At 36.8% G+C, this 24,482-nt stretch overlaps 1 protein-coding gene across 8 annotated transcripts in view; it reads right to left on the reverse strand.

Moving 5' to 3' along the window:
- The window catches only part of col16a1 (collagen, type XVI, alpha 1), a 127,948-nt gene that overhangs the window by 86,268 nt on the left and 17,198 nt on the right, over positions 1-24,482 (reverse strand). For all 8 annotated transcript variants that reach the window (XM_049475328.1, XM_049475329.1, XM_022683136.2 and 5 more), the window contains exons 3-7: positions 22,940-23,020; positions 18,870-18,987; positions 7,365-7,488; positions 6,700-6,981; positions 2,419-2,499 (exon numbers count right to left, since the gene is read on the reverse strand). In XM_049475328.1, coding sequence (XP_049331285.1) covers positions 2,419-2,499; positions 6,700-6,981; positions 7,365-7,488; positions 18,870-18,987; positions 22,940-23,020 — 686 coding nt within the window. The remainder of the gene's footprint in view (positions 1-2,418; positions 2,500-6,699; positions 6,982-7,364; positions 7,489-18,869; positions 18,988-22,939; positions 23,021-24,482) is intronic.

Below are 24,482 nucleotides of genomic sequence, written 5' to 3' on the forward strand. Positions count from 1 at the left end.
GTGGCCTTGCTTTCTCTGATACGGCTATCTCCTGAGCTCCCCTGGGCACTTTATTTTTACTATTCTAGTTTTTATTTCGGTGGCTGGATGCATTTCAGACAGTCTGATGCTGTGTCGGAGTGAAACGTTTCTCTGAGCACAACCTTGCCAGAGCTCTGATCAATTCCTGAAAAAGAGAGAGAGAGAGAAAGGGAAAGAGACACTCCACATTCCAATGCCCTAAAAAGAAAGGAAAGAAAAAAGTAGCTCTTAAATTCCGATGATCCAAGCTCGGTTCCAGCACCTGGGACGTCCTGATGAAAGCCGAGCCAGCGTTGGATCGTTGCTTGAATCGTCGTCTCAAACTCTAAAACTGATGTTTTGACATTCCGACACTTTTTTTTTTTTTTTTTACCGCATTCACGCCTTTAAAAAAAAAAAGAAACACTAGGTGTGCTTCCTGCGGCTCCATGCTGGAGACTTAATGTGCACACCACTGTTTCCCCAGCTGTGCTGAACGCCAGCTTTATCACCTAGCAACACTGGAAAAATGAGGACCCCTGGAGATCCCCTCCCAAATCAAAATATATATCAGCCTACATTCCAGCCCACATGCTGCTAGGCCACAAATTCTCATCTTACTGCATAATTCAGCAGCAACGCTCCGCATGTCCGATTGATAATGAGACTCATTCCTCTCCTGAAGGTGGTCTTACTTTCTCTCTTATCCTTACAGAGGCAGAATTTTGGCTGCTGTGTGCTCAAGCGAAACTGTCGAAATATTGGGGGCAGATTGCCTGCATTGTCGCGCTAAGCTTCTAAAATGGAGTTTAAATGACGCATTAGCTGCATTTTCATCCACTCGTCAAAAGGATTTTATGCCAACATTTTAAAGCTGCGTAAAAGGGTCAATATGAATATAGCTTTTAAAACTGTGTATTTTCAAGAAATAGACGGATAACAAAACAAGCATAATACACCTCAGTCCATCTAAAAAGAAAAAAAAAACACTCTGTTGCATTAAAAAGATTTGTGCAAGTTAAATCTCTTCCATGCACACCAGAACAGAGCCTACAACAGTTTCATTTAACAATCTGGGCATTGTATTTTTTTTGCTAAGATACTTTAATAGGAGTTGCCATAAGTTTTAACTTTTCTGTCTTCTCTCAGTCAACTAATATTCTTCACACTGATTAGTGAGTCTATTTTTCTGGGCCGTCAGTGTGCATTACACGATTATCAGTATAAGAATTTAGAAGCTTACAAAAATGGGGATTTACATTTAAATAAGAAATTATACATTTGTGCAATAGTAAATATATTTAAATGCAGCAAATTCTTTAAAAGTAAGCTTTAAAATCATTGTGATGCTCCACTGACCTGTATTAGGCTGAATAGTGTCATTGCCATTCTAGGATTAGCATGCCGCTAACTGTGCTTGGTAACTTTGGTGGTGCTGCACAAGACCATGTCTGTCCAGGTTCCCCCTTATTATCAAACAGTGCAAAAGTGGTATATGCTGTTTGTACTGATGACGGCTAAACCCATGGTCAAGTGGTTGGTAAACTAGACTAGCTAAAACTATGCCATAGAATTGTCTCCTTTTGAGGGTCAACTCTTGCAATGTTAAAGTAGCATTTTGCAAGAATTGGTATTTATCTTTCTCCTGGGCTCCCCCTACAGTCAGGAAGTGTACTTTGTGCTTTTAACCATATTTAAACAACACACTTTACACATGCATTTCTGGACAAGCTGACAGAATGGAAAGTAGTGCAGCATGTGGATTAAAGCATTACACATTTCTCAAAGATTATCCGGCCTGCTCACACAGTGTTAGCACTGTGCTGAGCCCAGAGTAGCAGTGACAGAGGTGCTATCCTTCCTTATAGGTTAGTGGATTGTCACAATGAGCTTAAAGTTGTTTTTTTATGGAAAAACTCATTCTGTATGCAAGAATTTTAGCAGTCAACGAAATTGAACAGGGCAAACCACTACAAATAGGTTAATGGGACACTTTAATATACATATACTACAAGGCAATAAGTCTAAAAGCTTTAAAAACCTTGATTTAACAGAAATACCTGTGTTCTGTCTGTTTAATTTAAGCATTTGTATGTACCTCTAAATGCTTAAACATTCCTTCCCATGACTTCCCAAGGCCTTTTACTCTATTAGGTGGCCAAAATCATCCCAAAAACTCATCTTGCCATGTTGTCAGATTTTAAATATCAATGTGTAATACATGTGTAATATAAGCTTGATACATGCTACTAAAGAACCACAGGTTTACAAATAACTAAATTTTTTTCAGTATTTTTCTCATGTAATGGCCAAAATTCTCTGCCTCTAGAAAATGAAAACTGTACAAAATCCCTTAAAATATCCCTGGCTGTGGTATTTTATCTTGTGATAGGCTCAACTGGTTTTGAAGCCTCTTACCCGAGCGCCGGGGATTTCACAGCAAGCCTCCTGGATGGCCAGACTGGGGTCACAATACACCATCATCTGCTGAATGTCCATCTGGCAGAGAAAACAACAAACAGTATTTCATACACCGCTCTCATGAAAGTCTTTCTGTTTCATAGCACTGGTGTTACTGCAGTACCCTGGAAATGTGATTCACTGAATGTACTTGAATCATATATGCACATAATTTGCACACAAATAGAGTTAGATCCGCCAGCAAAACATTTGTTTCATGCATTATTTCGTCTTATATAGTAGGCTGCTCATCCACTTTCCTGAGTAATGGTGTCAAACCTGTCAGGTAGGGAATACACCCCAGTCTCTTGAGAGTTGTTGTGCACCTCTTTCAACATTTCACCCGATGCCCAGGACTGAGAAGTGGGATTGCAGAGCTGGTGGTCTTGCTGGTCTTTTAGAGTTTTCCTATACAGCTGTCATACTGGGATGTGGGAGTGTGTGAAGATTTTGATGCTTGAAGGGCTTTTTTATTAGGGTGAGGCTGATTGATAGACTGATTGAAGTCTATGGAAGGTGAGGCGGTAAATACAGACAGGAAAAAAGTCAGTAGTAAAGTGCTCAGGTTTGGCTTAATTGTTCAACCATGAACAACAAAAACCAAAAATTGTACATAACAGAAAAGAAAGAATATGTACACAATATTGCCAAACGTATTTGCTCATCTGGTAAATGACATTGAATTCATTGACTAATATCACATCCTTAATCTATAGGGCTTAATAAGATGATGTTTCAACCTTTGTAGCCATAACAACTTCAACTCTTCTGGAAAGGCTTTCCACAAGGTTTAGCAGTGTGTTTATGATCATTTTTGACCATTCTTCCAGAAGTGCATTTGTGAGGTCAGACACTGATGTTGATGATGACTGAAGTGTTCTATTGGGTGGAGGGTCAGCCATGTTCTTTCACACCAAACTCGATCGTCCATGTCTTTAAGGACCTTGCTTTTTGAGCACTGGTGCATGAAATTGTCCACAATTTCCTTATGATTACAGCTGTCATTAGGATTAGTTCCCAAATCCAGAAAAACAACCCCAGTCAATGATCCCCCCCCCCCCCCTCCACCAAACTTTACTTTTGGCACATTGCAGTCAGGCAAGGACCGTTCTCCTAACAATTGCCAAACCCAGACTTACTCATTGCATTTCCAGACAGAGAAGCATGATTTGTCACTCCTGAACAAAGCATCTTTTCTGATATAGGGTCCAGTGGCAGTGTAATTAAACCACTGCTTTGCATTGTGCTTGGTGATTTGAAGGCTTAGATGAAGCTGCTCAGCTTTGTAAACCCATTCCATGAAGCTCTCTACACACTGTTCTTGAGCTAATCAGAAAGTTGGGGACCTCTACACACTATAAAAAGCATTTGCTGACCAATATCTGTCATTTTACTGGGCCTATAATTACAGTATATGGCTGAATTGCTGTAATTTTCAAAGTAGTAGACTAGGTGGCATCCAAACATGGTACCACCTTGAAATTCACTGGAGCTCCTGTAGAACCAGTTTGCATGACTAGATAGGATTTATACACGTGACCAATGGGAGTGTTTGAAACACCTGAATTCAATGATCTGGATGGGTGAGTAAATACTTTTGGCAATATAGTGTAGATATTACAGGTTATTTAACTAAAAGCAACCCCCCTACTCTTAAACTTCATGACCTTCATGACCAGGAGGAAAAGTAGTGCTAGTTTTCACGGCCATTCCTTAAGGTAAGTCCATTGTCTCATTCATTACCACATGAACATGACAGTATCACCACAAATCTTTAATCTATAGGGTGAGTAAATGAGGCAATATGGCAGCACAGCGTCAATATTGTGTTCTGTTTAGATATGAAGTTTGGGAGTTTGCCTGTTGGGATCTGCTGTGTTTAGGTTATGCTGCATTTTGAGGCTTGTGAGGTTTTTGAGGCTCATAGTAAATCAGTTCCATCTGCCAAAATCTCATCACTCAACAATGCCAAGGAAAACAGTGGCGCTACAAATCTAATAGTGCAGTAAAGTATAACATATTTACAGTATCCATCTTCTACTGCTTGTGCTATTTGTCTTGTATTCGATCACATAACAAAGCAAACTATTTCATGCATTAGTCTTGGCTGAATGACTACATTTGGGCTAAGAGGAAAACGGTGTAAATTCTTTTCAGTTTTCTTGGCTGAAGCTTTCCTTTAAGTGCTTGAGTGAGAGAGAGCCTTAAAGGCTGCTTGGTGCTGTTTTACATTTTTGACCACTTCACTCATCATTCAACTAAGTGCCTGGGTTGAAGAATTGATGAATAAGTAATGGCTCAGGCTCGTTACGGCAGCCTCTTTAGGCGCAGGGTCTCATTTCATCATGCTCTTAGAGAGCTGCTAACATTAGCCCCGTGGACTAGTGCCTGTGGTCATCCTCCTGCAGAGCTTCTAACACATCCCTTACAGACAGAAAGCCCTGGGCTCAGCCTGCAGGTAGACAGTACACAGGAATCAACCACATTGAGGACGATATTTGCAGTGTTCTACACAATTAGCAGCGGAAAGAAAGATTCTGCTGTACGGTCTTTAGTTGTTTAGCTGACACACACAGAGTTCATCTCATTATTCCTTTAACAAACGTTGTTACTGCAAGAAAGACCTTTATTTGTGATCAGATCCTTACTGTAATAGAAACTTAGCAAATTCTTTGGGTGTTTGACCTTATTGTATGTATGAATGTATCTTTACGTTACCCCAAAAGTATTTGACTGCTTAATTGAGTTACCCAGTTAGGACAAAAAGAATGAAACACTAATGTTAGCTACGAATAAACAGTGTACAAGATCGTATCGCCAATTAAATCCTTGCTATGCTGAAATATAAATTTTTTGTTGTTAGTCTGGGATATCTGTAAAGCCATTTACCCTTGATGGAATAAGACGAACTAGTGGTATTTACTGTTCCTGCCAAAGCAACCACAGTCAAATCTCATTTAAGAATATCTATAATTAGAGCTATCTAGAACAGTAGGTAGCTCTTAACATTATATTTACTGTACTATACTATACTAAAGTGTATTAAGTATTTTCTTTTTTTTTTCTTGGAAAAGTACATACTTTTTTAAATTACTATATGTACTTTAAATACATACTAAATATACTATTTTAGAACAATTTATGGCAACTTAAGTATATTTCAGTTGTAATTAAGATATATTTAAATATAACATAAAAGCATTTAATTGTGATTTGGAGTGTTTTTTTCATACAACTTCTGTGAACTTATGTAGATTTAGGTTTGTGTTTTTAAAAACACCTTTTTAATACACTTGAAGTATATTGTAAATGTACTAATTTGCATATTGATGCACATACTGGAAAAAAAAATCACTAAAGTGCACTTTAAGCAGTATTTAATGCAACTACATATATTTGTCTATCAACACAACTTATAATTTAAAGCACTGCTTAAAAATACATTTATGGAAATACAGAGAAAGTTTATTTAATAAAATGTATAATTCATAAAATATATTAAATTGCACTTTTAGTTTCTTTACCTAATTTGAACATACTTTTTAATGTTCTTAAGTATACTTCCTTTTTAAAGGGCACTCCTTAAATTTAATGTTTGTTCATTATTTACATTTTTTCTACATGGTAGATTAGTATATGTTTTGTAGACCAGGATATGTGTTATATTTTAGATTATTCAAAGTAGCACCTTTTGCTTAGATGACAGCTTTGCACATCTTAGCTGGATTTTCTTAGTTAGCTTTATGAGGTAGAGTCACCTATAATGGCTTTCAGTTAACAGCTGTGCTGAACTTATCAAGAGTTACTTGAATTTATTGCCTCTTAATGTGTTTGAGAGCATCAGTTGTTGGTACAAAGAGTAATGTTTTAATCCATATTATAGCAAGAACTGTTCAAGTAAATAAAAATCTTTATGAAATGAAGATCAGTCAAGTTACCAGCTTGAAAAGGTGTATCCAAACGTTTGACTGGTACTGTATAATAGCCTGTACTTGAAAGCATATGAACATACTTATCTATGCTTTATTCAGCACAGTATACTTCAGTTGTTTTACTATGATTGTACTGCAATCCTTGTTAGAGTATGCCTAGAATTACCCTAACTGAGAAAGTCAAGCAGCTGATCACTACCTTTTTATCTAGAAAAATAAGGACCCAAGAACACAGTTTTAGCAATGCAACAGACCTTTTTGCAACTGTATTTCTTATGTGTCTGGCACCAATGTGTCTAGCACTAACCTCCACAGGTGCAGCATCATTTGCCCTCATGACCAGCAGCGTGTGTCCAGTGGAAGAGATCTGGCCCCAAGGCTCCAGGGGCTTGGTCTCGATGGAGCTGCAGTCCACATGCAGGGAGGCTGCTCTTTTCTGCACGCTCAGGGCCACTTTATGCCAGCGCAGGTCTAGCAGTGATTCAACACCTTCCCCGTTAAAGACGCACCCTGCGAACGGGGCCTCTGCATCCCTGGACCCCGTGCGCAGAGCCAGCGTACCCTCCGGCCCATTTAGATCCAGCGACAGCTGCAGCAGGTAGAAAAGGAGAGAAAGAAAAGGATGGAGCTTTATGTCCTCCGCTGTATTTCCATTTTACGGAATTGAGACGGACTGAACTACCGCAAAGGAAATCAGTGCCAGCTCATTAGTTTCAGAGAGGTAGTCTTTAACTTCTTATTATGAGCCTGGCAATAAACGGACACTAGTCTCAGCTCAAACGATGAGTTTTAATGAAAGACTCTTTTTTTTTTAGCGCTCTGTAGAGAACGCTGGGAGAAACAATGGCCCATGTAACCTGTAACCTGTATCGGTGCCATTAGGGAAAAGAAATGAGTCTCGAATAACTTGTGAAGCAGAAAGAAGAGAGCTGCTCGAGATGAGAGAAAAGACTTCAGGTTCTGCAGCTGTACCTGAGGATACCCTTGCTCATCAGATATCTGGAAAAGATAGATGTTGTCTGCCAGACTCTTCTTTTTCAACAGCAGGGTGAAAACCACGGTGAACTCCTCTGGCAATCCGTGTGGAAACACTTCACTATGGAAAGAACAGAGGGGTTGTGATTAGTCTGCAGTAACACTGCTGGAACATACACTGGCAACTTCTTTTCGTTCCTTGTTTTCACTCCTTTTGAACTGGGTACAATATGCTTAGGAAAATAATGTGAACATCTAAATAACTGCATGAGAAATGCATGAGAAAGTGTGGTTAGACCCAGCTGCGTGAGTCTCACAGTACATGCGTGAGAGTTGGCAGGCCTTGTGTTAGCTTGGGGCTAGCATACCACTACATGCCACAGCTTTTGCTTCAAATATTGTGTTTTTATAATGATAAATGTTCCAACTGACTGAAAATGGAGAGTTCAGCATGGTCATGTAAATCTCGCTTTTGTTGATATTGCTATTGGCTATAGAATGGAAACACAATTTCAGAAATATTTACAAAGTCAGTTCTGAATATCCTGCTGATAATAATCTGGCCAGTTCAAGATGGTCAAGCTGGATGATCAGCTTAGTTTATGATTAGTTTGATGGTTTAGCTGGTCTATAAGCATAATCAACTTGACTAAGCTAGATAAACATTATGGCCACACTAGTCAACCAACACATCCAGCATAACCAAGTATGTTGTCGAGCATGACCTACATAACTAAATGTTTCACCAACATGACCGTTTTCGCTGTGATCCTTTTTTTTAATGACATGACCATTTCTCTTCTCCCACAGTTTTGGAGATATAGATACCCTTCCCACTCCATGTTGTTTGGTCTTAGTGAGTTATGTTTGCTTGTATACAGCTTTTTGATTATAAGAACCATCTGGTTTTACTACGTAATGCTGATCTGAAGAGGATGGGTTCCCATTTCCCATTGAGCCTTGATTCCTCTTAAGGTTTCTTAAATGAGAACTACTGTGTAAAACAGACTTTGAGTGTATTAAAGTGTGATAAAAAGTACTTATCTTTGTTGAAAAGCTTTTCTCCGCTCTCCCGCATCTTTCTGAGATCCAGTATTTTATGTACTTTGCCCAGACAGGCTTTAGAATGGATGATATGGGGCATAATTTGCACCTGCAGATAAATCGCTTTTTTCACCGTTATCCAGGCTTAAAGTAGCTCCACGCTTCATTGGTAGAATCCGGAGAGCCGTGACAATTAAAACGAGGCATTAATAACTTTAAAACTGCACAAGAAATTGAATAAAAGCTACTGTTTACATTCCATAGCGTAGGTAAATCTCTGGGCCCCGCCATCTTAAATTTAAGTCACAATAAGTCAACCATCGAGCACTAACGAACAGATAAAATAGTTGAGCAGATCGCAAAATTAATGAATTAATGAATTCTTGGAAATGCATGAATTCCAGCTGTTGCTGAAAATATCTGGTTACTGTTGATATTAGAATGCAAAGAACCAACAACAAATTAAAAACAAATTGCATAAACATTGCTCAAAACGTTTTACTATTCGTGCTTAACGACTGACTTATTGTGACTTAAATTTAAGATGGCGGTGCCCAGAGATTTACCTATGCTATGGGATGCAAACAGTGGCTTTTAATAAACTTCTTGTGCAGTTTTAAAGTTCTAAATACCTCATTTTAAATGTCAGGGCTCTCCAAATAGTACTTTGATTTTGAATAACAGAATTTTTTTTTTTTTTATCTGCAGGGGCAAAATATGCCCTGTTTCACTCATTCAAAAGCCTGATTGGGCAATGTGCACAAAATACTGGATCTCAGAAAGCTGCAGGAGAATGAAGGTGGGCTATTCAACAAACATACACCAGAGTTCTCATTTAAGTACCTGATTTGCCAACATGAATCTACTGATAGTAGCATGATAATCTGTAGCATGATGATTCTCTTTGAATAAATTATTAACCACTGGAAATTGTGTTGTAATTTGGGTTTATGTATGTCTGTTTCTTATATATTTCTTAGAAAATAATATTTTTAGAAATCAAAGAACATGCTTATTTCCATTTTTAATAAAAACAAAAATAAAAATTGAAATGCTAGCATTTATCCAATATCCACACACACTACATGCATAGGTGCAGCAGCAGCAACATACACACACATACACACACACACACACACACAGGTGGTAGGGTGAGAATAATGGGGTGGGTGGTGAACAGCAGGGGTTTCTCTCAGTGTGGAGAGAAGAGGATAACCCCTGACACTGATTTTCATAAGAAATGCCGCTCAGCCGACCTCATCTCTGTTCCCATCTCGAGCCCTCTCTGGATCCAGCGTTTGGCTGCTTCTCAATAGGTCAAGGGCAGGCAAACTGTGAGAATGTGTTTACCATTGCAAACGTGCTTTCTCTCTTTCTCTCTTGTAATGCACTTCAGTGCTCTAGATGGGTCATGGGGTGAGAGAGAAAGCACAGACACAAACACAAATGCACTCACACACATCACGCACTCACACACACATGAACACACAGTAGTAAAGCAGCTGGTTCATCTCTTTAAAACAGACAAGTACGACAGTGATTTACAACAGACTGAGAGAATCCCAGGAAATAACAGAGCAGCTGCCAACCTAGGAGCCCTAGTCTAAACACACGTGTATAGAGAGCGAGAGAGAGAGAGAAAGAGAGAGAATTATTATAAAATGTAGAGCTAAATGTTAATCGCTCTCACTTTTATCTTTTCATGCTTTCTTTCACAAATACATTCACACACACGAACGCACAGAGACAAACGACAGCATGTAGGTGTTTCTATTACAGACCTCAGTGAGAGTTCGCAAAATGACTCAGACTAGAGGCCAGAAAACATACAAATCGAGGAGGAGCGATGAAAAAAAAAAAAAAAAAAAAACAGGGAGAAAAAGAAAAAGATGTGTAGATGTCTAGACAGGGAGAGCAAGAGAAAAAAAAAACGTGTATTAATGTAGCCCGCATCGGAAAGACAAAGACACAAAGAGAGAGAAGAGACAGAGAGAGACAGAGAAGGAAAAAGAAGAGAAGAGAGGAATAAGAAAAAGGAGGGGGTGTATTAAGGCAGGTCGCTTCCTGTGTGAAATAAACAGGTCTGTCATTGTGAATTCTGAGTATAGACTCTTTCCCAGGCCCCTGAACGGAAGACAAGGAGAGAGAGAGAGAGAAAGAGAGGAAGATAGAGAGGAAGAAAGAGAGAGAGAGAGAGAGAGAGAGAGAGAGAGGAAGAAAAAGTGAGCGAGATAGAGTTCTGTTTTCAAATGGGAAAAACACCTGGGGCACTGGAAAACTCATACTGACTGAGGGACGTCTACCTGATAGTTTTGTGGTTGTGTGTATGTGTGTGTATGTGGGCGAAGGTCTTAGACAAATTTCTGTACAGTACCAGTCAAAAGTTTGGACACTCCTTAAATGTAGAGGTTTTCCATTATGTTTTATATTGTAGATGACAGTCATCCTGGCATTTTCCCAGTCAGCTGAAATAGCTTTCAGTTAACAGCTGTGCTGAACTTGTCAAGAGTTAATTATTTGAATTTTATGCCTCTTAATCTGTTTGAAGAAAAGACAGTCAGTAAACCTGAAACATTTCAAGAACTTTCAAAAGTATCCTCAAGTGCAGTTGCAAAGACCATCAAAAACGTTATGATGAAACTGGCACTTATCAGGACTGCCCGGGAAAGGAAGAGAAAGAGTTAGCTCTCTTGCACAGGATAAGCTCATCAGAGTTACCAGCCTCAGAAACCACAAGTTAACAGCACCCCAAATGCTACACAGAGTATTTTGATTGTTTTAACACTTTTAAGTTTACTACATGATTCCTAATCTGCTCCTTTATAGTCAGGATGATTTCACTATTAATTCACAATGTAAGGAAAGAAATAAAAACATTGAATGAGCAAATGTGTCCAAACTTTTTAATGGTACTGTTAGTTGTTACATATCTAAATTTGTGCTGATTTTCATGGGTATAAAATTTTGAACATTTATTAATGCTTTCCAGATTTGAATAAATGCAGCCATTAAAAAGTGTTAAGCTCTATTTATTTGTACTGTTTAAGCAGATTCTTTAGTGTATTCTGCACAAATGGCCTCATACATCATTGTGAGCGTTTATTGTATTTGTGTGTCTGTATGAAGGTAAAAAGGAAAAGACAGGTTTTCTTAAGACCTCCTCACTTTCTTCTATTTCATCTTAAGTTTTTATTTTTTTATAGATTTGCTTGTTCGTCAGACTCTGCCTTCTATTTTTCTCGGATTCCTTCATCTGGTATGTTTTGGTTTTGCTGTTACTGATTTGAAGTTGCTTTATGACTTCTCTTTTGGAATGTTCCCTTTCTAATAAACCTCAAAGTCTGTTTTTTATTTGCAAGGGTTTAACTCACTCGCTCAGCATCCCAATAAGTTTAATCTTTACATAGACTCAAAACTTAATGATTAGTAAAGAAATAGAAATACTGAAGAAAAAAAAAAAAAAAAATAAAAAATACATATATATATATATATATATATATATATATATATATATATATATATGTATATTTTATTTTTTTTTCCCCATCTTTTTGACATGCTGGAATACCTCATTATGTTTCACCCAAACTTATGAACAAAAATCTCTGAAATTGTGCAAACTGTTCTTACGTCACACGTACAGCTTTTAAAAGAGGATCTGGCTTAGTTTTACTAAACGCAAGCGGTTGGTGGAGCAATGGAGACTTCAGAAGGGGAAACTCAGAGCTCAGTAGCTTATTTACTCATAGTAAAAACAAAGTGTGTCATTGAAGTGAAGTTTCTGAGACTGAGCGCTCTCTCTCTCTGACTGAACCTGGAATAGGATTCATCCGCTCTGAAAGGCGACCGCATTACACCCGCCAATTTTTAAATGATTTCAATGCAATTACACATTCTCACCAGAGAGGGCCCTAAATCCCAAAACTTAGACATCAGCTTTAAATGTTGGAATTATGTTTCTATTCCAAAATGAAGAATTAGCATTAAACCATAAATACAAGTTGACGTCTGTAATTATAACTTTTTCCCAAAATAATTAAGGATTTTTAGGTGTAAAAAATTATTTTCATCTTGGTTAACTGAGTTTTCTGCCTTTCCTGGTATCTCATTAATAGTCAGTCTCTTTCTTAGCAAGGAGTAATAAAAAGAATCACTTTAGGAGAGGCTAAGACCTGCACTTCTTGGATGTTCCTGTAGAACCATTGGTGACATGCCAGATGATCTGTTGCTGAGCCCCTGGGAACATTTTGTCAGTACAGTTAGTCCTGGGAAGATTGACTTTTGTTCCAGTAGTTCTGAAATTATATTTAATGGCTCTCACCTTTTTAAAAACTTTTTGAACTGACATACAGTATTTCAACAGCTGATCTTTCATCACTTCTAGATTTTCCTTTGATCATGGTGCAGTGTGATTATAAAATTATGTTTATACTCGACGGAGCTGTATGCATTGATGCCTGGCTGTATTCACTCAGCTGAATCAAACCTTAGATCAAACCTTAAAAACACAGTAAATTATTATGACCTTTCATTTTCATGTCAATATGCATAAAAAATCTAATTAAAGTTTTAAGAATTTGTTGTGTTTGAAAGCAAACAAAATGAAACATTTGGCTGAAGTCTAATTACCAAACATGTTTTTCACAGGTTTTCATTAATTTTACCACTTTTTTTACCCACCAAAAAATTAAATAACTGAAATGTATTTTATCTTCTACTCTAGTCTCACATGTAGCTACCTTAACTTTGCTATTTTAGTCATACATTTACCTTAACAGTGCACATTTACTAACAGATTTACATCAACAGCGCTATTTTAGTCATACATTTTCCTCAGCAGTGCACATTTACTAACAGATTTACATCAACAGCGCTATTTTAGTCATACATTTACCTCAACACTGCACTTTTACTTACAGATTTACCTCAACAGTGCTATTTTACTCATACTTTTACCTCAACAGTGCACATTTACCAACAGATTTACATCAACAGCGCTATTTTAGTCATACATTTACCTCAGCAGTGCATATTTATTAACAGATTTATCTCAACAGTGCCATTTCAGTCATACATTTACCTCAGCAGTGCACATTTACATACAGATTTACCTCAACAGTGCTATTTTACTTACACATTCACCTCAACAGGGCACATTTACTCATATATTTACATCAACAGTGCTATTTTAGTCATACATTTACCTCAACAGTGCACCTTTACATACTGATTTATCTCAACAGTGCTATTTTAGTCATACATTTCCTAAACGGGGCACATTTACTTACAGCTGTACCTCAACAGTGCTATTCTAAGAACAAATGTACCTCAACAGTGTTATTCAAGGCAAATATGAGCAAAATTTACACAGAGAAAGATAGACCGTCTTTTGGCGAACAAACAAATGCTAAGACTATGTTAGCATTTCAGTTAACATAGGTAAGATAGTACAGTTTGTATCTTTCAAGTGGAATACAGCTGTTTTTTGATGAGATACTAAACAGATACCAAGCATTATACTGTATGTGATACTGGATGCTCTATTTAATTTAATTGATGTGAAAAGCATGAAAAATTAACGTAAACCTGTCGTTTATTAACTGCCAGCTCTCTCCAAAACCAGCACTGAAGCTGGCAATTCAGCATTTTACCATTAATCGAAGTGCAGGGCACTTTCCCATGAAAGCAGATCCACTGGCAATATGCTGAAAGTAAACAGACTTGGCCTGATCCGTCTGGTATCAGCAGTTCTGGGTCAACTCAGTACAAAGCTGCCTTAAAGCAGCCATATCAGAGTCTGACATGCTAGCCTTCCATATCTAAATATACAGACCAGCAAATACAGCCAAGCTTACACCACAGTGCTTACTGCTGAATGAACTCTCCGTCACTCTCATACGTAAGCATTTTACAGCTGTGCATGCACATGCCCCGAGGCCTGTTCTATAGAAGATTCTATTAGCAGCTCTCCATCCGGCCTGCCTGAAAACATTGCATCAACATCCAACATAACGCAGCAAAAAAAACAAAGCAATAAGCATTTGCTTTCGATCTCTCGCCTCCTTATTTATTTACAACAGCGTAAAAGCTTTGTCCACAGAGTCAGCCAGAGGACAGCCTCCATCTTAGAACAGGAGGGAAAACGGGAGAAGAGGTGTGTGTAGATCTCAGCCATACACACTCAGAACACACACTCAAATACGAACAGAAAAAGCAGGCAATGGATGCAGAGAAACACTGATTTTTTCTCATGCTGTTCTTGCTGAGACTTGCTCAGTCCATACTGAAGCTTCTACTTCTCAGTCATTTGAGGACACAGCTGCCCTGCAATCCAATGGATTTATATACAGTCATGTGTAAAATGTTAGGATACACCATAAAACAAGTGTAAAAAAAAAAAAAAAAAAAAATCTGTCTATGCATAGCATGCATTTTCTTGACAAAGACAATAAGGGAAAATCTGAAGTATTTCAATTGAGTCACAAAGTAATTCAGTATAAAAATTGTTACAGAATTATTTATACTTACAGCTCTGGAAAAAATAAGAGACCATTTAAAACCTCTGGAATGTAATCAAGATAAAGATGGATGATCACAAGCCATCAAACTGTTTGAATTTTTGCACCAGGAGTGGCATAAAGTTAGCCAAAAGCAGTGTGTAAGACTGGTGGAGGAGAACATACCAAGATGCATGAAACCTATGATTAAAAGACAGGGTTATTTTACCAAATATTGATTTTGGAACTCTTAAAACTTTATGAATATGAACTTGTTTTATTTGCATTATTTGAGGTTTGAAAGCTCTGCATCTTTTTTTCTGTTATTTCAGCCATTTCTCATTTTCTGCAAATAAATGCTCTAAAAGACAATATTTTTATTTGGAATTTGAGAGAAATGTTATCTGTAGAATAAAAAAACAATGTTTATTTTACTCAAACATAAACCTATAAATAGCAAAATATGTGACACTGATTCAGAAACCAAAGTGGTCTCTTAATGTGTTTTTTTCCAGATCTATAAATTGTTCTTTAAATGCAATTAAAAAGTACATCAAAACAATTGTTAAAAAATATGTATATGTTTGTCTTTCTATGGCATGTCCATTCTTCACGCAAAAAATGGTGAAACAATCTGAAGTTTTAAAGACTGGTCAACAATTGAATGCAAAAGAAATTAATTATCTAACTTACTATACTATAAATGGTTTGTAACTGCAAAGAACCGCAAACATATAATAAGTCTCTACATCTATCTACAGATTGTCTTTTTGTCCTGAAAATCTGCAGAAAATCTGAATTGATAACAAAACAAGTGTAACAATTCTCTATGTCTACATTTTTTTCACATCTTTTCCTGACATAAAGAAGTATAGGAAAAGTCATGTGTATTAAAACTGATAAATAAATATTTAATTCTAAAGTAGTTTTAGTTTAATGTAATTACATGCAGCCACAGAGAACAGCAAAGCAACTGTATTAAATCTTCATATCTAGGCATTTATCAATAAACAGGGTTTAAAAAATCTGCCTCATCCTTAGACTGTGCTACTCATCTGACCCACTTGGCAAATATTCCACCTTTTCTGTTATGTCTGAGACCAAAAAAAGACAATCCAGAACTCCAGAAGAGACATCCAGTCTGTAGCACCCTAACGCCCTAACGAGGGTTTAGTATTCATTTCTAGAAAATGGAGAAAAATGCATGGTCACATAAAAAAACTGTGGCCATAAAAAGACTGGTTTATGTTGTGGTTTATGGTCACACACAGTGACCAAGGGTACTTAGAGTTATTGTTAATAAAAGTTTTACCACCCTAGCTGTGTGCATGTGGAGAAATGTGTGGGTGCTCTGTGTCTGATATTCGGAAACTGAATAATGGACACAGTGAAGCTAATGAGTCAAACTCCAGCTGGAAGTAGCATTTATATTTTTTTTCCATGCTAGAGGCATAAGGTCTTAATAGGCATTCAGTTGTAGTGGCCATGCATTTCAGTAGGAGTTTTTAAAAGACTGAGGGCTTGTGCTGGCCTGTTGCTAATACTTTGGCAGTGATGTACATTAGTTCCAGGCAGTTATGCGTGCACTAAATGAGACTACAGGAAAATACGTACAAAGGTGTGTCTGATCTCAGTAATGCTGGGGGATATCAGCAATCTAATACAGTATTTTTTGCTGTGGTACAAGTTTTAGTTTTAGAAGTATTGATAGTTAATAAGCAGCACAGTTTTGCTATAATAATTTTTTTTTTCAAGCAGTCTTAGTGTTAAGTAAAAAGCTAGTTAACGATCATTCAATTGTATCAAATAAACTTTATTAAGCAATGATAGAGATAAACAAAGTACTTTCAGTAGGACCTTTATTTGTATATTACACAATATACATTGGTGTTCACAGAGGCTATGTTCACACTACCAGGCTGAAGTGACTCAAATCTGATTTTTTTGCCCAATGTGCCTCAGATCTGATTTTTTCGTGGCTGTGTGAACGTGCCAAATCTCATTTTTTAAAAATCATATTTAATTCACTTTCGTACGTGGTCCTAAATCAGATATGTATCACATCCATGGACATGTGACAAGAATGTGAAGAGTCAAATCAGAATTTTACGCATGCGCTACATGCTTCTCTCTTGTACCCACACATCTCTTGGTGCAGCTGTGCAGCTATAGCTGCAAAAAAACAGAAAAAGCAAACCGCTTGGCTATTTTTCTCCTCCTCGACCTGAGCATGTACTTCAGACCAGCTGTTTGCTGTTTATCCATTCCAGCAAAAGATACTCCACATATGAGCCGCTAACACATCCAGTTCACCTTTATAAAGCTACGGGTCATCTCTTTATAATATGATGTTTTTTGTGTTGTTGGTGAAGAAGGTGACTTTTATACACGTATCAATGTGCGCATGTGAGACATTTCAGGGACAGATCCGTTAACATTACACACAGACACAGGTCTGAGTCATATTTCTGAATGTGAACCATCAAGACAGCCAAATCTGATCAGAGTAAAAAATCAGATTTGAGCAAAGTGGCTTGTAATGTGAACGTTGCCTAAAATACAGACTGCAGACCACAGCCTTGGCATATCACACTATCCAAATTGGGAACTATAGCAGTCCATGTTAATGCATTAATGCACACAATTAATCTGGAAACTTTAACATTAGTTTGTGTTAAAAAATGAACAATCACATGACAAGGTTTACAGAGCCTGGTGATGCATTAGTGGTTTTATTTAGTGATATAAACACAGAATCGCTTACTGTCAAGTTCAGGATAGATAAGATGGCACTTTTTATTTATGATGAAATTTAGGCTCTCCCTGCTTCTCTCTCTCTTTCCCTCACACATAAACACAGAGCTAACGGCTGCTAACTTTTCTTGTTGTATTTAACTGAAAGTTTTAACGGAGGAAATCTACATTTGCTCAGTTCATTAGCCTGCCAGGCATACCACACTACACAATTGCAATATATGTTTGAAATAATTTAAATAATTAAGTTAACAATTAGGTTGAAATCATGCATTGGTCTGCCATATTACAATCTAGTGACATTCTGGTGGATAAGCAAGCAAGCATGCTATGTATATATTATTCTGAATCTGAGGAAAACATTTCTTATCTTACTGCATTAGTTTCAGCCATTGGAGAAATGGTTTAAATGCACACCAAACGAATGCTCTTAAAACCATTCAAGCCTTTTAATCAGTTTGATCAGGCTACATTGACTGACTGATTGTTGTGCTAAATTAGTTTTTTTATTTATATATTGATGGCCAATTACATTTTTGTGCTGAGTCGCAGAACATTTTGTAGTGGGTTAGTTGGGCTTGGAGTTGTAAAAGTTTGGAAAAAAGTTTGTAAAACTGCTGTAGACTGTCTTACCATAACACTATTTGAATATTAACCAAAGCAATTAATACCTGCAAAAAATATGTATCATGCACATAAAAAAAAAACATAAAGCAGCAACAGACTTTTTCTTGTTTTCTATGTCATAAAAAAATGCTTTGGTTCCATAAAGAATCATGTTTGTGAACAAAGATTGTGAAATTGGTTAAAGACTCTTGTGCAGATTTTCTTTATGCTCACTCACCTTTATTAATAAATGCAACCAAAATTAGTTATTCTATGCAATGGTAGCACCCTTTCTTATAAGGCTACAAGTAGCAAATTTATTGCAAGCCATTAAGATTAATAAATGAATTACATGTGAATTATAATGGTCCCCTAAATTAGAATGTAACCAATAGGTGTATACTGATGTGTATATATTTAAGCCAACATCTCCCAAGACTTGTCTCTGATGCTTTGTGACTCAGTGTGAATCAGAATCAGAAGAAATGTTCCTTTTCTGTGTTAGTGTAAATAGTAACTATAAGAAGAAACAAACTGATGTTGTTTAGGAACATTTAGAAATGGAGTGAAGGAAAAAAAAAGAAGGAGGATAAAGGCTTACTCAGTAGGCTGGATGAGGCGGACTTTTCCGAGGCGGAGGATGACAGGCCCTCGCGGGTTACGAATCTTCTTTACTTCGCTGTTCTTCAGCAGGGAGAACCGCCGCACCAGATTGAAACCTGTGAATCAATCGATCAATTCATTAAGCATCCAGCAGGCTAATCAATCAGCCGTCTACCAGGTGCCACACGCACACACACACGCACACAGCACAAAGTGCGGCACAGCAGGAGCTCAGCTGCAGCAGGAAAGTATTTAACTCCAAAAGAGATCAGAGTAAGATCTCATAAGACAGAACCTTATAATACTCAGTGTTTCTGCAGAAATTCCCTCCTGGGAACAGGGCACAGATTTCAGGAGCTTCGGTTACAGCTGGAGACTTTATATAACAAATCTATACCGACGCTTTTGTCGTTTTCTAGTACATTATCACAAAATTCTTCACCATCATCTTGTTTGTCGTCATTAACATTCGATTCTGAAGTGCCTTCTAGTGGATGTTTTGCTTGTAAAGGACTCATAGAGGTATGTGGGCAATGAAGGTTACAGTGTTTGAAGCAGATACATTCATAAATGGGCCTTAAAGAAAATATATATCATACAACATCATAAAACAAGCTTTAGTAAATTTACAGAAATATTAGATGAATTTTAAACGATGAACAGAAATCTATGAATTCTAATACTAAAACTACATCAAGAAGATTAATATAAGAGTAATATTAAAGTACATAGTAATAAATTTATACATTCTTTATACATTGTTAATAACAACAGCTAATATGATTAATATGAACAGATTGTCCAAATGTTTTTAAACATATATTTAAAAAAACACTTCAGTTTCTGAATCAGTTCCTCTGATTTTGCTATTTATAGGTATATGTTTGATTAAAATAAACATTAATGTTTTATTCTATAAACTACAGACAACATTTCTCCCAAATTCCAATCAAAAATATTGTTATTTAGAGCATTTATTTGCAGAAAATGAGAAATGGCTGAAATAACAAAAAAAAAGGATGCAGAGCTTTCAGACCTCAAATAATGCAAAAAAAGTCTTACACACTGCTTTTGGATAACTTTATGTCACTCCTGGTGCAAAAATTCAAGCAGTTTAGCTTAGTTTGATGGCTTGTGATCATCCATCTTCCTCTTGATTATATTCCAGATGTTTTTAATTTCATAAAAAAAAATATATATATATATATATGTGTATATATATATATATATATATATATATATATATATACACCAAATTTTTATATTGTGTAAATATTTATATTCATATTTTCTACATAATATCTCTCTTTATATCTTTTCATTATGTTGTTTCATATATTTTATCTCATATAATTGTTTCATGTGATCGGGCAGTCATCAAAGCAACAAAAAAAAAAATGTATGAGGAGTATGAGAACTTTAAAATGGTCCTCATACTTAAATATTAGGACTAGGAAAAATGGCCAAAACATCATATTGTTCTTACGTCTTTTATAATACCTGTAATCATTATATTTACATGCAGTAAACAGTCTCTCACTAGTTTAGAGCCGTGTGTAATTAGAGGAAGTCCAGCAGAAATTAAAAAGATAAAAAAAAAAACTGTAAGACCTACTCAAAGAACATAAGCCCTTTAAACTGCATTTTCCTGTAAATTCTTAAAGGGATGTTTTAGATGTTAGTTCAATTACTTTACAGTCCCCAGTGAGGGTTCAGATTAAAAAGCATGTACTTCTCTAAGAACAACATAAAAAAAAAGCTTTAGATCAGACCACAGAGCAACATCAAGTATTCCAGATAGTGTAGCAGATCACAAAAACAGATAGGTCTCTGTAGGGATGTACACATATTATTGCAATAAATCTTCAAAATAATTGGGTTTCCATTTACAAGTTTATAATAAGCTTGAAGCCAAAGTTTAAACAACAGCCGCATATCTGACTATCAGCTATAACCATTAATCACATGCTACATAATGGAAGATTACTTTCTTTGAAAAATGACTGTTTTTGTCTTTAAACAACACTGCATGTTTATACTGCACTGGAGGGGGAGGTGATCTGATATAGTGATGATCTTCTTCACTTAAGGTGCTGAAAATGACTCAAGTCATCAGTTATCCTAGGTTTAATCCACTCTCTCACTTGGAGGTTAAATGCAAGTACAGTTCTATTCACTACTTTGCATAAAACATAGTCTAGTTATTGCTGCCATTAATCTAATGAAAACCTCCATGTGATTTTCGAAAGAAATTACTCAGGTTTAACTATATTGATTATTACGTCCACTGCATTTAACCTATTGGCTCAAGACCTGCATTCCTAACTTCTATTACTTATAACTCGTAAAACATTTCACACGGCCAACTTCACAAACACAGATTAACCTTTTGAACCCTAGGTCATTATTTAGTTATTACTGATAATCCCTATTTTATGGCATCCGTTCAGTAAGCATATTTTGTGAAGTCCCACAGGGTTCTATTTTAGGCTCTATGCAATTCAAATAACCTGTGAGAGTATTGCAGTTATGAGACTAAAGAACTGAATAAAGTGTAAACCTCCTGTACATACAGGGTTTAAAGCTTTGAAGCTAGGCTTGGGCTAAATGGCAGTGCCAAAAGTGCCTTCCACAGGAAATTCATTCAGTTCAGGATTAGCCTTAATCTGGGTCTGGGAAACTGGCCCACAGAGTGAAGCAGCTTTAACGATTCTCCTCGAGGTTAAACACTAAGACTGATATCATATGGGCTGATTTATACCTTGCAGGTGGTGGCTTTTTAGACTATGTACATATTTATTTATGGAAAGCTAGCTCTATAAATTTGTAGAAAGTTATCCTGACTTCTCCTGCCTTACTCAGCCCTAGACTCAAAGCTCATATCATTTATGTTTTGCCTCTAAAAATGAATCCAAAGTGTTTTATTTTTCAACCCAAATAAATGATTGTTTCACATTATCTCATTCATTTTTTATCAATTTAATTTGCCACTGACAGTTTGTGGTTTGACAGTGCCTGTCACAGACATAGAGATAAAGTGAATCTCACACTGGCTCCCGACACCAGCTAATTGCTTTTTCCATTCTGGTGCCTTCTCCCCTCACTTACCATCGCTGTGTAGTCATTCCCCCACACTGCCTACCCTATGTATAGACTTGAAATATACAGCTCTGAAAAATAAATTCTTGAAAAAGTTTCTTTGATTTTATCAAATTAAAAGAGGAAAACGGGTGATTGCAAGCCATCAAACCAAGTTGAACAGCTTGAATGGCATAAAGGAGTGGCATAAAGTTATCCAAAAGCAGTGTGTAAGACTGGAGGAGGAGAACATGCCAAGATGCATGAAAACTGTGATTAAAAACCAGGGTTATTCCCTTAAAAACTCTTAAAACTTTTTGAATATGAACTTGTTTTCTTTGCATTAAATATTTTTTTCTTATTTCAGCCATTTCACATTTTTTGCAAATAAATGCTCTAAATGACGATATTTTTTATTAGAAATTTGGGAGACATGTTGTCAGTAGTTTATAGAATAAAACAACAATGTTCATTTTACTCAAACATATAAAAAGTGAAATCAGAGAAATTGATTCAGAAACTGGAGTGGTTTATTTTTTTTGTTTCCAGAGCTGTATATTAATTTGTGCTTGTAAGAGCAATTCACAAATTTGTGGATACTGACTGAATGCTGTAAGACAGCTACTGCAGACTGTAGACTCTGAATATGGTAATTGTTAATAAGTAAGCAATGTAAAGACATAAAGTAATAACTGAATAAATATATTTTACAAACAAGTGTTTTAAGTTTTTTTGGTCTGTCAAATTGTACATACACCATATGTTCAGTTTGTGTAATTTGAAGTAATTTAATTGGTGTTGGATTTGTTCTGACCAAATGTAGTTGTGTTCTTATCACACAAAGGGTTTATGTAGTTCTATAAAGCTATTTTCCTTCTGAGAAAACAGTTCAGTAATATGAAACTACTGTTCATAATTTTTAAGTTAATTTTTTTAGTTTAAAGTTTTTTTTTTATATATATATATAAGATAATAATAAAAGCACCATACCAGTAATGTTGTGTCTGGCCGTCTGTGGAAACTTCCAGTCTTCAACCTGCAGAGATGGGCAGGGCGAGCCTGAATCTGAATCTGAATCAGAAGAAACAGACAGACAGACAGATTTGTAATTTGCAGCACACTCACTCCTGGCCACTTTACTTCCACAGTAAAAGTTTTTCCCAAGTACAAGTTGAGTGTCTAGTTGAGGACAGCTCTGTCAAATGCTGCACCTGAGCGAAAGGGCGAAAGTGTAGAGGTGATCAAAGCTCATCTTGGGGAGACAGGCGCCACCTCAGATAAGAAGCGAAAAAAAAAAAAAAATCAGAATCACTCCATAATCCAGAGACAAGGCCTCTGACAGCTGGCCTGACGTTCCATCGACTGGTGGACGTCACATGATGGATCTACTCACGCTGCCACTCACCACTGTGGTGCAAAGTACTGTCTGTCATGAGGCGAGGCAAAGCTTCACCTCAGAAGAGGTTGAATATCACAAAAAGTTACAGGATGTCACTGCATTTCTCGCTGAACGCTAATGACGTTAGCATTGCATAATGCAACAACCACAGGTTAGAGACATATAGGTTAGTAGAGGTTTAAAATTTGCATTTAAAAAGGCAAAAATGGGCTGTTTAGCAAAGTACTTGATTCTTCGTATCTTCAGTATCTTCGGCAGTACGTCTGCTCAATGCGTCTGAGACCAGAGGGCATTTTAATCAGCGCTGTTTGATCTGCTCAAAGGCCTGTCCATCAGTCAGCACGCGTTAGCGAGTTAGCTCAGAAATGCTCTGAGTGCTGCTGTCACTTAGATGTTTCAAAGATCAGATGAGAAGGTGAAAGGCAGTAGCAGTAGTTTTTTTTTTTTTTCAATGGGAAGTGAAAGTGGGAGAACAATGAAAGGGAGAAGAAGAAGAGACTAGGGCTCAAAAAGAGATGCTTTCCAACCCCCTACAACCTACGCAGGTCTCTGTCAAGTCCCATAAATCTCTTTGTAAACCTGAGACACTTGAATCTCCCCTCAGCTAACTCAGCAACCTCAGATGAGGGGGGAAATCTCTCTTGCACAAAAAAAGAAAAGAAAAAAAAATCTGACAAACAAGAATTCGCTGCACACTGTTTTCATTTTTTTTTAAGTCATTCAATAAATTCTGTCTCCTCAAATTACTACAAAGCTGATTTTCCACAAAAAAAAAAACAGCAAAATTAAGATGCAGCACTGTCAAGGAGGAGCCTGAGAGCCTGCAGGCTGATGGCTTCCTGTGGGAACCATGGAAGTTATACAAAGAAGAAGAAAAAGAAGTGGAAGACGACCGAGGAAAGTCACAAGCCACTCCAGGTAGCACACCAGCTCCAGCAAAACACACATGGAGATCTATAGATAGATGACTTCCAGGTTTACAGCAAGCATTTTATCAACACTGTAATATGTGATAAAATGCAACAGTCACTTCAGGAGAATTGATATATATATATTTTATATTTTTTGTCAGTTGTCTCAACTACAAGTACCAAGCTTGGTAGCTTTCCTCGTGTTATTGCCTGTGGAAGGGTA

This window comes from Astyanax mexicanus, chromosome 3 (genome assembly GCF_023375975.1).
Source record: "Astyanax mexicanus isolate ESR-SI-001 chromosome 3, AstMex3_surface, whole genome shotgun sequence".
NCBI lineage: Eukaryota > Metazoa > Chordata > Actinopteri > Characiformes > Acestrorhamphidae > Astyanax > Astyanax mexicanus.